A 15,576-nucleotide genomic window follows, 5' to 3' on the forward strand; every position below is an offset into this window, starting at 1 on the left:
TGGAGAAGGATGTCATGCTTGGTAGGGTGGAGGGTCGATGAAAGAGGGGGAAGCCTTCAACGAGATGGATTGACATGGTGGCTGCGATGATGGGCTCAAGTATAGCAGGGATCATGGAGCTGACGCGGGATCGGGCAGTGTTTCGTTCTGCTGTGCATGGGGTCGCTATGAGTCGGAAATGCCTAGACGGCACCTAACAACAACAACAACTTTGAAGTATTAAGCAAATTACTTGTATTCTTTCAATTACATTGTGTTCAGCTAGAAGATTAAAGACCAGACTAGATTATTTCTGAAGTTCTTAACATAATAAAGGTACCAACTTCTTATGATAGCTCTTTGGAAATGCTCTCTTACTATGTCATTTTTACTGACAGGAAGATACTGTTTTATCCAACCTCAAGTCCTTCATGTTTTCTCCACTTTTATCTCTGTCTTCTTTTTTGCTTTTTGTGTAATAACGATTTAATAAATTATTAAATATTATCTGAGTATAAAGATAATTTTCACTCTCTGGATTACATTAAAACTGAAAACCCTGTTAGAACTCTCCAAGGTTTGTTAGATATATAGTATTGTAGGTCTTTTATTTGTTAGTTAATTCAATAAATTTTTGAGTATATACCTTGAAGAAGGCCAGTCTTATCTCATGAGCTGTAATTACCACCAAGAGCAATGATTTTCAAAATTGGCTGCTGTTATGTAGAGTTTTCACATGTCTAAAGTAACCTTTTATTTTTTTTAGAAGAGTTTCCCTGGGTGGAGAAAATGTTGCTGACCAACAAGTTAAACAAAAGGCCCAACAGACTGTGGTTAGATCCTAAAGTCATTGTTGTTATTGTCTTTCCAAATCAAGGAAAACAATAATAATAATACCTTCCATTTACTGGGTGCTGTAGGCCAGGTGAATGTAACTGTGAGGTGTAGTTACTATTTACAAGTAAAGAAACTGAGACTTGGAAAGAGTCTTCTGCTGGAAATTGTTAAACCTGGGATTTGAACCCATCTCATTTGACTCCAAAGTCTGAGTTATAAACTATTGTGTACTACTGCCTCCCACATGAAGAGTTCAGCTGCCCTTAATTTAATTCTAATCTTACTCAGATATATCTCCTTCCTAGCTAGGTGGTTTTCAGTGGGTTGTTAGAATTAAATTGAGATAACATATGAGAAATTTCCTAGCTCAGTGCACAGTTAATAGTCTCTCAGTAATGTAAGCTTCCCAAATATTTGTTCTTAAGTATACCATTATTTCATTATTTTTAACTTTTGTCCTTAACTGGACATCTTTGCTGGAATTAAATTACTCCCTGATTTCTCTTCCTATTGTCTAATGGATACCAACCTTTTCAAACAGGGATCAGAGAGAATAAAACCCTGTAAAAAAAAAAATTGATTGGCTCATTTCTCTTAAAGATGGTATATAGTTAATACTATTCTAGATGCACAGGAGAATAATTAATTTACTAATACAATGGATGCCTTAAGACTTTAAGGCTTAATTCTCAGTTCAAAACGTTATGGAATGCTTTCCGAAAAAAACCACTGCCAGCAAGTCAGTTCTGACTCATAGCAACCCCTGTTGGGTTTCCAAGGTGATAAGTCTTTACAGAAAGAAGGCAGAGCAAGTGGTAGGTTTGAACCACCAACCTTCTGATTAGCAGTCAAAACACCTTAGGCACTGTGCCACTAGAGCTCCTTCTACAGAATGCTTTAAGTGGCACTGGTGGCATAGTGCCTAAGGCATTTGACTGCTAAGCAGAAGGCTGGTGGTTCAAACCCACCAGCCACTCCTTGGAAGGAAGATGGGGCAATCTATTTCCGTAGTGTTGCTGCCTGGGAAACCCAGGGAGGAGTCTCTATGAGTCTAATCCACTCGACAGCAGTAGTTTGGTTTTTTATTATAAGATTTTGGACCAGATAATTTGAAATACTAATTTATTAGTATTAATCATAGGAATAGGAGCTCTGGTAGCATAGTGCCTAAGGCCCTTGATTGCTAACCAGAAGGCTGGTGGTTCAAACCCACCAGCTACTCCTCGGAAGGAAGATGGGGCAGTCTACTTCCATAGTGATACTGCCTTGGGAACCCAAGGAGGGGTCACTATGAGTTGGGTCCGACTCGACAGCACATAACAACAACAACAACAATCACAGGAATTATTGGAGTATGGAAATGAGGTAACAGTGCTCTAGCAAGGAGCATTGTAAGTTGCATCTCAACATGAAAAGAATTATATATAAAACTCTTACGAAAAACACCATTAACATGGAGATATTCCTATAACAATAGCACAAGATTTAAATCTCTGATTCATTGTACAATTTTGGAGGAGCAAAGTATTGCCTTATACTTTTTTCTTCTATTGAAAAAATGTTCTTGTCTGGGAAGATGAAGTTTAAAGATGCCTTTTTATTTTTTTAAAAGTGTTCCCTGTTAATTTTAAATTTTTCCATAAACATATTTGAATAAAAAAAAATTGTCCTGACTTTTCTCAAGAATTGTTGTTAGGTGCTGTCGAGTCCGTTCTGACTCGTAGCGACCCTATGTACAACTGAACAAAACACTGCCCGGTCCTGTGCCAGCTTCACAATCCTTGCCATACCTCAGCCCATCGTTGCAGCCACTGTGTCAATCCATCTTGTTGAGGGCCTTCCCCTTCTTTATTGACCCTCCACTTTACTAAGCATGATGTCCTTCTCCAGAGAATAGTCCTTTCTGACAACATGACCAGAGTAGGTGAGACAAAGTCTGGCCATTTTCCTTTCCAAGGAGCATTCCAGCTGTACTTGCCAGGAAAGATTCGTTCTTTTCTTTTAGCAGTCTGTGGTACTTCAGTATTCTTTGCCAACAACACAACTCAAAATCAACTCTTCTTCGGTCTTCCTTATTCATTGTCCAGCTCTCACATGCGTTTGTTGCGGTTGTTAGGTGCCATCAAGTCATCTCTGATTCATAGCAACCCTGGATACAACAGAATGAAACAGTGCCCAGTCCTGTGCTAGCCTCACAATCCTTGCTATAACTGAGCTCATTATTGCAGCCACTTTGTCAGTCCATCTTGTTGAGGGCGTTACCCTTTTTTGTTGACCCTCCACTTTACCAAGCATGATAGCCTTCTCCAGGGGATGGTCTCTTCTGACAATATGACCAAAGTGGGTGAGACCAAGTCTGGCCATTCTCACTTCCAAGGAGCCTTCCGGCTGCACTTCTTCCAGGACAGGTATGTTCGTTCTTTTGGCAGCCCATGGTACTTTCAGTATTCTTCACCAACACCACAACTCAAAAGCATCAACTCTTCATTGGTCTTCCTTATTTGTTGTCTAGCTTTCCACATGCATTTGAGGCTATTGAAAATGCAATGGCTTGGGTTAGACACACCTTAGTCCTCAAGGAGACATCTTTGCTCTTCAGCTTTTTAAAGAGTTCTTTTGCGACAGATTTCCCCAGTGCAGTACGTCATCTGACATCTTGACTGCTGCTTCCATTAGTGTTGATTGTGGACCAAAGTAATATGAAATATTTGATCACTTCAACCTTTTCTCCATTTATTGTGATGCTGCTTATTGGACCAGTTGTGAGGATTTTTGTTTTCTTTATGTTGAGGTGTAATCCATACTGCAGACTGTAGTCTTCAGTCTTCATCAGTAAGTGCTTCAAGTCATCCTCACTCTCAGCAGGCAGGGTTGTGTCATCTGCATATATTGCAGGTTCTTAATGAGGCTTCTCGGATTATTTACTCAGCATACAAATTGAATAAGTATGGGGAAAGGATACAACCCTGACGCACTCCCTTTCTGATTTTAAACCATGTGGTAGCCCCATGTTCTGTTTGAATGACAGCCTCCTTATCTATGTACGAGCTCATCATGAGCACAATTAAGTGTTCTGGAATTCCCGTTCTTCTCAATGTTAACCATAATTTGTTATGATCCATAAAATCGAATGCTTTTGTATGGTCAGTAAAACACAAGCAACCATCTTTGTAGTATTTGCTTTTAGCCAAGATCCATCTGACATCAGCAGTGATATCCTTCCTCCCATGTCCTCTTCTGAATCCAGCTTGCATTTCTGTAAGTTCTCTGTCAATATACTGCTCCAACCGTTTTTGAATTATCTTCAGTAAGATTTGACTTATGTGTGATCTTAATGATATTGTTTGATAATTTCCATATTCAGTGGGATCACCTGTCTTTGGAATGAGTACAAATAGGAATCTCTTCCAGTCAGTTGGCCAGGTAGTTGTCTTCCATATTTCTTGGCATGGCCAAGTGAGTGCTGCCAGTGGGGCATCCACTTGTTGAAACATCTCAGTGGGTATTCCGTCAATTCCTGGAGCCTTGTTTTTTGCCACTTCCTTCAGTGCAACTTTAACTTCTTCCTTCAATATCAGTGGTTTTTGATCATAATAACACTTCCTGAAATGGATGAACCTCAACCAATTCTTTTTGGTATAGTGACTGTGAATTCCTTCCATCTTTTGATATTACCTACATCATTCAATATTTTGCTCATAGAATCTTTCAATATTGCAACTCGAGGCTTAAATTTTTTTCCTCAGTTCTTTCAGCTTGAGAAATGCTGAGCGTATTCTTCCCTTTTGGTTTCTAACTCCAGGTCTTTGCACATTTCATTATAGTAATTGACTTTGTCTGCTCGAGCTGCTTTTTGAAATCTTCTGTTCAGCTCTTTCATCTTGTCATTTCTTCCATTTGCTTTAGCTACTCTCCATTGAAGGGCAAGTTTCAGAGTCTCTTCTAACATCCATTTTGATCTTTTTCCTTTCCTGTCTTTTTAGTGACCTTTTGCTTTCTTCATGGATGATGTTCTTGATATCACCCCACAGCTTCTGGTTTTCAGTCATTGGTGTTCAGTGCATCAAATCTATTCTTTAGATGGTTTCTAAATTCAGGAAGGATATAATCAAGGTCATATTTAGGCTCTCGTGGACTTGTTTTAATTGACAACTTCAATCTTTTAGCCATTTATTGTGATGCTGCTTATTGGTCCATTTGTGAGGACTTTTGTTTTCTTTATGTTCAGGTATAATCCATACTCCAGACTGTAGTCTTCAGTCTTCATCAGTAAGTGCATCAAGTCATCCTCACTTTCAGCAAGCAGAGTTGTGTCATCTGCGTATCGCAATTTGTTAATGAGTCTTCCTCCAATCCTGATGCCACACTCTTCTTCATATAGTCCAGCTTCTGAGATGATTTACTCAGCATACACATTGAATAAGTATAGTGAAAGGATAAGTTCAACTTCAGCTTGAACTTTCATCCGAGTTGATGATCTGCTCCACAGTCAGCTCCTGGCCTTGTTTCAGCTAAAGATACTGAGCTTTTCTGCCTCCTTTTTCCACAGATGTTGTCAGTCTGATTCCTGTGTACTCCATCTGGTGAAGCCACCATTTGTGTTGTTGAAAAAAGGTATTTGCAATGAATAAGTCATGGGTCTTGCAAAATTCTGTCATGTGATCTCCATCGTCATTTCTATCACCAAGGCTATATTTTCTAACTACCAGTAATTCTTCTCTTTTTCCAACTTGTGCATTCCAATCACCAGTGATAATCAACACATCTTGATTGCATATTTGGTCAATTTCAGACTACAGAAGTTGGTAAAATCTTCAATTTCCTCATCTTTGGCTTTGGTGGTTGGTGTGTAGATTTGAATAATAGTCATATTAACTGGTCTTCCTTGAACTTTGGATATTGTCCTATCACTGACAGCATTGTACTTCAGGATAGATCTTGAAACATTCTTCATGACGATGAATGCCATGCCATTCTTCAATTTGTCATTCCCAGCATAGTAGATTATATGATCGTCTGATTCAGAATGGCCAAAACCAGCCCATTTCAGCTCACAAATGCCTAGGATATCAATCTTTATGTGTTCCATTTCATTCTTGACAACTTCCAGTTTTCCTAGACTCATACTTTGTACATTCCATCTTCTGATTATTAATGGGTATTTGCCCCTATTTCTTCTCATTTTGAATCATGCCACATCAGCAAATGGAGGTCTCAAAAGCTTTACTCCATCCACGTCTTTGTCAGCTCTACTCTGAAGAGGCAGCGTTTCCCCAGCCATATTTTGAGTGCCTTCTGACCTGAAGGGCTCATTTTCCAGCACTATATTGGGCGGTGTTTCAGGGCTATTCATAAAGTTTTCCAGTAGTATATCAGACAGTGTTTCACTGGTATTCATAAGGTTTTCACTGGCCAATTCTTTGAGAAGTGGATGGCCCCTTCCTTCTTCCGAGTCTGACTTATGCTACAAACTCCACTGAAACCTGTCCACGGTGGGTGATCCTACTGGTATTTGAAATACCGGTGTCATAGTCTCCAGCCTCGCAGCAACACGCAAGCTACCACAGTACAGCAAACCAACAGACAAGTGGTGATCTCAAGAATTAAACACCAGCAATTAAACATAATTCTCTTAACGAAAACCCATTGCCATTGAAATGTGTATATATTTTCCATCCTTTTGTTTGTATTTGTACTGAACAGGTACAAAGAATTCTCATTTCTGAATCTACTTTTAGCCTTCAAGTTGCTGATATAGGCTTTAGTGAATTCATGTATACCTGCAAAAATCGCATGGGAGTGGTAGCTTCTGACCTCTTCTAACTTACAAGGGGGAAAGAGGACCCAGAACAACATCAATAGCCCAAGGCTGATTCCTGTGAGGTGGAGGTCAGACATACTGCCACCCTGAAAACTCCTTACTATTTTTGACACCAGCCATCCCTCCCATGGCACTCTCTACTTCTCTGCTGGGTTCAGCAATTCATTGCAATTGGCATGCATAATTCACAGACAGGACACATGATTATGGGATTTATTAGGGAAGTAACAGGTTGCAATTCAGAATCAGAAATGACTCAGGATACTGTTCTTTGATCAAGCCAACTTCTCAGCCACCTCAGGCATACCTCTCTCTGGTCCTTGGCCTTTTGGCCCTGTGGCCCCTTAGCCTCTGTCTTTCCGGGACAAGTGTTACAAAGCTTTTTTAGCTCTGCTGATAGAAGTCCAGAAATGCACCCTCTTGCCTAGCAAGCCTTCTGCTCGAAGGCACTTGGCTTTCTTACTCCGTGGCTGGGAAGCACACCATTCTGTCTTGCTCTGATGATCTCTTGGTTATGCTGCCTCTGCTGCTGCCATTTCTTTGCTGCTGCTTCTTACCATCTCAGTACAGGGATCTCAGTCCAAGGATGCACTCTATTCCTGGCTTTTCTTTCTTGATGGTATTGAGATCCTCCTTTCTACCTCTGGGATGGCTTTTTTTAAGCCTAGCAGGATGGTAAAACTGATCAGTCCCCATGTTAGGGTTCTGTATACCTTATTTTCATGGTGGTGTAGTGCCTAAGGCACTTGACTGCTAAACCAGAAGGCTGGCGGCTCAAACCCGACAGCCGTTCCTTGGAAGGTAGATTGGGCAATCTACTTCAGTAGTGATACTGCCTCAAAAACCCAAGGAGGGGTTGCTCTGAGTCGGACCCGACTTGATGGCAATGAGTTTGTTTTGTTTTTTTTTGGATCCATACAAGGGTACCAGATACCATATTTACAACATTAACAAGCTATTCAAATGAGGTACTTGGACCACAAGTACCTCATTTGTATAGTCTCTCCCAGTCATCTGGTGGGAGTAACAAAAACCATGACTAGAAGAGCCATATTAAGTAATTCACTGCATGGCAATGCCTCAATGAAGTAGGATTGGTTTCTTTCCCTTTTTAACCTCTAAATATCCCTTTAAAAAAAGATTGAAAGAAACATATGACTAATACTGTTAAAGTAAAAGAATAAATTGTTTGTATTGGCTTTTGCAGGTTTGGAATATTGGTAAAATCATTGTAAAATCAGAATGAGTTAATTATTTTTCTGAACCCAAAAGAGTGTAGTGGTTTGATAATTAAGATGGAATTTTACATTTTTCTTCTAGGTTGACAATTGCATTTTTTGCACTCTCTGGACTGGATATGTTGGATTCCTTAGATGTCGTGAACAAAGATGATATAATAGAGTGGATTTACTCCCTGCAAGTCCTTCCCACAGAAGATAGTGAGTGAGTTTTTAACATTTTATTTCTAATAATAGCGTGACTAGTTGCACCTGGCATGACGTGCTGGACTAGCAAATCTTATTTATTCATTTTATTCATCTTTCCTTTCCCTATAATGTAGCACTCTCATTCTGTTCAAATATAACCCTTAACAAATCAAATGATTGATCTCTTAAGAGAACAAATTAAAATTATCTGGAATTAAGTAGAGATGGTACCCATAGTTTTAGAAATCTTTATTGGATTGTATTCTGTTATATTTTCTTTCTAAACTTTTGTAAACTTTTCCTTTGCACGTTTCCCCAGTGAGTAGCTCTTAGGCTGTGGCTGTACTAAAGCCTACCACTCTTGTGCCTTTGTCTTGCATTGCATTGTTTACAATTGTAGAACCATCCCGTGATGTATGTTTCTACATTAATGACTGCTTATTGATTATTTGTATGTGATAATTTTGCTTGTGATTATGTGTATATAATGATTTGTATATTTCTGTAGCATTCACAATCTTTTTCATTTCCAGCCACTCTTTTCATCTCTTCAGTAAAAAAAAAATTGCCTTTTTTTTCCATCAAAAAATTTCTTTTTAATCTTCTGGTTATTTTCCTTTAATGTTTTATTAGCATTTCTTTACTGGTTTTTTAGAATTCTTACTTACACTTGAGTTATATTTTTGTACCGCTTAAAACTTTAAAAATTTTGATTAACTAAATTCTCAAAAATTTATATTTGATCCATTAAATGCATACATTCTTTAAATTCTTTTATACACTCTACTAAGTTTTAAATATTAACATAGTTTTAACTTAATACATGTTAGAGATTCTAACCTTAAAAAGATCAAGCAAGTAAACTCCCAGAAAAATCATATAATTTTTACCAATGGTAACAATTTAACAACCTTATAAGGGTCAGCATTTGTAAATTAACAGTGTTGTCCTTTGCATGGATTGTTGTTGTTAGGTACAGTTGAGTTAGTTACAACTCATAGCAAACCTCTATAAAAGAACAGAACACTGTCTGGTCCTGCACCATCCTTATAATCATTGCTATATTTGAGCCCATTGTTGGAGTCCCTGTCAGTCCATCTCATTGAAGGTGCTCCTCTTTTTCATTGACCTACTTTACCAAACATGGCCTTCTACAGGGACTGGTTCCTCCTGATAATGTGTCCAGAGTAAGTGAGACATAGTCTCACCAACCTCCTCCTAAGGAGCATTCTGGCTATACTTCTTCCAAGACATGGTTGTTCTTCTGGCAGTCCATGGTATGTATATTCAGTATTTTATGCCAGCACCATAATTCAGGTGCATCAGTTCTTCTTTGTCTTCCTTATTCCTTATCCAGCTTTTGCATGCATATCAGACGATTGAAAATACAATGGCTTGGGTCAGGCACACCTTAGTCCTCAAAGTGACAGCTTTTCTTTTTAATACTTTAAAGAGGTCTTTTCAGGAGATTTACCTGATGCAGTGCGTCGTTTGATTTCTTAACTGCAGCTTCCATGGGTGTTGACTGCAGATCCAAGTAAAGTGAAATCCTTGGCAAATTTAATCTTTTCTCTATTACCATGATGTGAGGATTTTTTTTTTTTTAATGTTGAAGTATAATCCACACTGAAGGTTGTAGTCTTTGATCTTCATCAGTAATTTCCTCCAAGTCTTCTTCATTTCAGTAAGCAAAGTTATGTCATCTGCATATTGCAAATTAACCAGTCTTCCTCCAATCTGATGCCACATTCTTCTTCATATAGTTTGGCTTCTTAGATTATTTGCTCAACAAACAGAGGATAAATGTGGTGAAAAGATACAACCCTGACGCACACTGTGGTAGTTCAGTTTGTGTGTCAACTTGGCTGGGCTTGGTTGAGTGGCTGGGCAGATGGTGGTAGTTAATCCCCATGAGGAGACTGGCAGTCAACGCCATGGTGGGATCTACCACAAGCAGCTGGGTAGCTGCCTTTGGGTATGTAGTCTGCTTCCTGTATAGAAGGAGAAGCCTTTGGGTATGGTCTCTAGCCTTTGGCACGCTTGGATCCTGCATGTAGCCATGTTGTTGCTCAGCAGCCTGCTATACTCTGCTGACCTTAGGACTTACAGTGAACTTGTTAATGGCCTGCCATGTGAATTGGTAACATCAGGACTGTACCTTTTTACTTGTCAACCTTGGAGCTTCTCAGCCTCAGCAGCCAACAGCTGTCTGAGTGAAGAAATGCCTCTAGCTCCAGTGGGCCAGGAGCAGGAGGCAGAGCTGGACCCCAAGGTTGAGGGGTTTTACCCAGCCCCTAGAGCCTGGCACTTTGAACTTGGACTTAAAGCCTCCAAATTGTGAGAGAATAAATTCCTGTTTGTTAAGGCCATCCCGTTTGTGGTATATTTCTTGTCAGAGTGGCACTAGGTAACCAGAACACACACCTTTCCTGATTTTAAACCATGTAGTAGTATCCCCTTGTTCTGATCAACTGACTGCATGTTGGTCTGTGTACAATTTTCACATGAGCACAATTAAGTGTTCTGGAATTCCCATTGTTCTCAATGTCATCCAAGAGTTGTCAAGATCTATCTAGTCCGGTGCCTTTGCACAATTGATGAAACACAGGTAAACATCTTTCCATTATTCTTTGCTTTCAGCCAAGATCTATCTGACACATCCATGTCCTGTTCTGAATCTGCCTTGAATTTCTTGCAGTTCCCTTTTGATGTACTGCTATATCCATTTTTTAATAATCTTCAGCAAAAATTTATTTTCATGTGATATTAATGATATTGTTCAATAATTTTCACATTCTAATGGATCACCTTTCTTTGAAATGTACACAAATATGAATGTCTTCCAGTCAGTTGACCAAGTAGCCATCTTCCAGATTTCTTAGCATAGACAAGTGAGTGCATCCAGCTTTGCATCCATTCGTTGAAACAGCAATTGGTATTCCATCAATTCCTGGAGCCTTGTTTGTCACCATTGTCTTTAGTGTATCGTGTATTTTTTCTTCAGTGCCATCAATTCTGATCATATGTTACCTCCTGAAATCACTGAACATCACAACCAGTTCTTTTTGGTACAATAACATTGTGTATTCCTTCTATCTTCTTTTGCTGCTTCTTGCATTGTTCAATTTTTAACCCATAGAATCCTTCAGTTTGAAATCCAGGCTTGAATTTTTTCTTAAGTTCTTCAGAAATACCAAATGTATTCTTCCTTTTTGATTTTTTAACTCCAGATCTTTGCACATTTCATTATAATATTTCACTTTATCTTCTCGAGCTGCCCTTTGAAATCTTCTGTTCAGTTCTTTTATGTCATCATTTCTTCTGTTTGCTTTAGTTGTTCTATGTTCAGGAGCAAGTATCGGGTCTCCTTTCCTGTCTTTTAATGACCTTTTGCTTTCTTTCATGTATGAAGTCCTTGATGTCATCCCACAGCTTATCTGGTCTTCAGTCATTAGTTTTCAGTGTGTCATATCTGTTTTTGAGATGGTCTCTAAATTCATGTGGGATATGCTCAAGGTAGTATTTTGGCTCTCATGAACTTGTTATTTTCTTCAGCTTCAGGTTGAACTGGCATATGAGCAATTGATGGTCTGTCTGCGGTTGGCCCCTGGCCTTTTTCTGACTGATGGTATTGTGCTTCTGCATCATCTCTTTTAACAGATGTTTGTCGATTTGATTCTTGTACATTCCATCTGGCAAAAGACAAATGTATAGTCAGCATTTACGTTGTTGAAAGAAGGTATCTTCAGTAAAAAGGTCATTATTCTTGCAAATATCTGTCATATGATCTCCAACATTGTTTCTATCACCAAGGCTGTATTTTCCAACTACTGATCCTTCTTTTGCATTCCGATCACCATTAATTATCAGTGCATCTTGATTCCATGTTTGGTCAATTTGAGACTATAGAAAAAGTTGGTGAAAATCTTCAATTTCTTCATCTTTGGCTATAGTGGTTGCTACATGAATTTGAGTATCAGCTGGCCTTCCTTGTAATCATATAGATATTATCCTATCATTGGCAGTGTTATATTTCAGCTAGATTTTGAAATGTCCTTTTTGACAAGAATGCGTTGCTATTCCTTTTCAATTTGTATTCTTGGCATAGTAGACCATACTGTTCTCTGATTAAAAATGGCCAATACCATTTCATTTCAGCTCACTAATACATAGGATATTGTCTTCAAGTGTTCCATTTCATTTTTTACAACTTCCAATTTTCCTAGATTCACACTTTGAAAATCCTTGCTCTGATTATTAATGGATATTTGCAGTTATTTCTTCTCAATTTGAATTGTGCTATATCAACAAGCCTGAAGTACAGTACTGTCAGTGAGAGGATAATATCCATATGCCTACAAGGAAGACTAGTTGATACTACTGTTATTCAGACTTATACACCAACCACCAAAGTCAAAGACGAGGAAATTGAAAATTTTTACCAACTTCTGCACTCTGAAATTGACCAAACATGCAATCAAGATGTGTTGATTATCACTGGTGATTGGAATGCAAAAGTTGGAAACTAAGAGGAATAGCCAGTAGTTGGAAAATATGGCCTTGGTGATAGAAATGACTCTGGAGATAGCATGATAGAATTTTGCGAGACTGATGACTTATCCATTGCAAATACCTTTTTTCAGTAACATAAAAGGCAGCCACGTGTGTGGACTTTGCCAGATGGAATACCAGGGAATTAGATTGATTACATCTATAGAAAGAGGTGATAACCAAACCAAACTCACTGCTGTCGAGTCAGTCCCAACTTATAGCAACCCCTCCTTGGGTTTCTGAGGTAGTCTCTATAGATTGTCCAGCCTGCCTACTGAAAAGTGGCTGGTGGGTTTGAACTGCCAGCCTTCTGGTTAGCATTCAGATGTCTTAGGTACTACATCACCAGGCTCCCAGGAGCTGACTGTGGAACAGACCATCAGCTGCTCATATGCAAGTTCAAGTTGAAGCTGAAGACAATTGAAACAAGTCCACAAGAGCTGAAATGTGTATGCCTTGATTATATCCTTCCTGAATTTAGAGACCATATGAAAATCAGACAAATTGTGGGATTACATCAAGAACATCATCCATGAAGAAAGCAAGAGATCATTAAAAAGACAAGAAAGGCAGAAAAGACCAAAATGGATTGGAGTCAGAAGAGACTCCGAAACTTGCTGTTGAACAGAAAGTAGATAAAGCAAATGGAAGAAATGACAAGATAAAAGAGCTGAACAGAAGATTTCAAAGAGCAGCTCAGGAAGATAAAGTCAGTTATTATAATGAAATATGCTAAGATCTGGAGTTAGAAAACCAAAAAGGAAGAACACACTCAGCATTTCTCAAGTTGAAATAACTGAAGGAAAAACCAAGCCTCGAGTTGCAATATTGAAAGATTCTGTGGGTAAAATATTGACTGATGCAGGAAACATCAAAAGAAGATGGAAGGAATACACAGAGTCACTGTACCAAGAAGAATTGGTTGATTTCATCCATTTCAGGAGATCACATATGATCAAGAACTGATAGTTCTGAAGGAAGAAGTTGAAGCTGCACTGAAGGAATTGGTGAAAAACAAGGCTCCAGGAATTGACAGAATACCCATTGAAATGTTTCAACAAATGGATACTGCACTGGAGGCACTTACTCGTCTATGCCAAGAAATTTGGAAGATGGCTGCTTGGCCAACTGACTGGAAGAGATCCATATTTGTACCCATTTCAAAGAAAGGTGATCCCACAGAATGTGAAAATTATGGAACAATGTCAATGTCACATGCAAGTAAAATCTTACTGAAGATAATTCAAAAGTGGTTGCAGCAGTATAATGACAGAGAACTTCCAGAAATGCAAGCTGGATTCAGAAGAGGACATGGAATGAAGGATATCATTGCTGATGTCAAACAGATCTTGGCTGCAAGCAAAGAGTGCCAGAAAGATGTTTACTTGTGTATTATTGACTATGCAAAAGCATTCAGCTGTGTGGCTCATAACAAATTAAGAGATAACATTGAGAAGATTGGGGATTCCAGAACACTTGTACTCAAGTGGAACCTGTACATAGATTAGGAGGTGGAACCTGTACATAGATTAGGAGGTGGTTGTTCGAACAAAACAAGGAGATGCAGTATGGTTTAAAATCAGGAAGGGAGTGTGTCACGGTTGTCTTTTCACCATACTTAATCAATCTGTATGCTGAGCAAATAATCCAAAAAACTGGACTATATGAAGAATGCAACATCAGGATTGGAGGAAGACTCATTAACAACCTGTGATATGCAGACCACCCAACCTTGCTTGCTAAAAGTGAAGATGACTTGAAGTATTTACTGATAAAGGTCCATGGAAGCGGCAGTCAGTAAATCAGATGTATCGCACTGGGCAAATCTGCTGCAAAAGACCTCCTTATAGTGTGAAGATTAAGGTGTGCCTAAACCCATTGCCATGCTGTTTTCAATTGTCTCATATGCATATGAAAGCTGGACAGTGAATAAGGAAGACCAAAGAAGAGTTGGTGCCTTTGAATTGTGATCTTGGTGAAGAATTCTGAAAGTGCTAGGGCTGCCAGAACAACACCTCTGTGGTAGATAAAGTTTAGCTGGAATGCTCCTTGGAAGTGAGAATGGCCAGACTTAGTCTTACCTGCTTTGGTCATGTTGTTAGAAGGGATAATTGCTTGGAGAAGGATAACATGCTTGGCAAAGTAGAAGGTCAATGAAAAAGGGGAAGACCCTGAACATAGTGGATTGACACAGTGGCTACAATGATTGACTCAAGCAAAGGAAGGATTATGAGGATGGTGTGTGACCAAGCAGTGTTTCATTGTGTTATACATAAGGTCACTCTGAGTGAGAGCACCTAACAACAACTGTCTGCCTAGTAATCCTGTTTTGTTTTGTTTTGTTTTAAAGTTTTGAATTTTGTTCCACAGTTTTCTTCTACTATATCCAGAATCTCCAATTTTGATCCCTTTCCAAGTGGTTAGCATTAGTAGCCGGGCACCATGTAGTTCTTTTTGTTTGAGCATCATGAAGACTGAGGTTCCCATGGTCTATTAGTTCCTTGGAGTAATTGTTTCCAAGTGTCTTTGATTTTCTTCACTTTTCATTGTTCTGTATGAGGAGAGACCAGTACTTATATCTTAGATGGCTGCTCACAAGCTTTTAAGACCCCAGTCACTACTCACCAAAGTGGTATGTAGAACAATGTTTTTGTGTAGTATGTTATGCCAATTGAGCTCGATGTACCCCATGGCCATAGTCCCAAGCCCACGGGCCCAGCAACTTACTCCCTCAGGGTGTTTGGTTGTAACTAAGAGGTTAACTTTGCCCCAGTTAGCTCTATTACATATGTGGACATTTTTATATAATATATCAAACAGTGTTTCTTTGCTATTCATAAGATTTTCCCTGGCCAATTCTTTGAGAAGTGAACGGCCTCGTCCTTCTTCCTAGTCTGTCTCAGTCTACAAGCTGGGCTGTTACCTGTGCACCAGGTGCATCTCGCTGGGTTTTAAACACCA

At 39.0% G+C, this 15,576-nt stretch overlaps 1 protein-coding gene across 1 annotated transcript in view; it reads left to right on the forward strand.

The window, feature by feature from the left end:
* PGGT1B (protein geranylgeranyltransferase type I subunit beta) overlaps nucleotides 1-15,576 on the forward strand; it is an 82,213-nt gene that overhangs the window by 11,669 nt on the left and 54,968 nt on the right. Inside the window, exon 2 of the mRNA XM_007954522.1 lies at nucleotides 7,958-8,076. Within this exon, the coding sequence (XP_007952713.1) occupies nucleotides 7,958-8,076 (119 nt within the window). The remainder of the gene's footprint in view (nucleotides 1-7,957; nucleotides 8,077-15,576) is intronic.

Source organism: Orycteropus afer, unplaced genomic scaffold (genome assembly GCF_000298275.1).
Source record: "Orycteropus afer afer isolate SDZICR_OR568_19922 unplaced genomic scaffold, OryAfe1.0 scaffold00464, whole genome shotgun sequence".
In the NCBI taxonomy this organism is placed as follows: Eukaryota; Metazoa; Chordata; class Mammalia; order Tubulidentata; family Orycteropodidae; genus Orycteropus; species Orycteropus afer.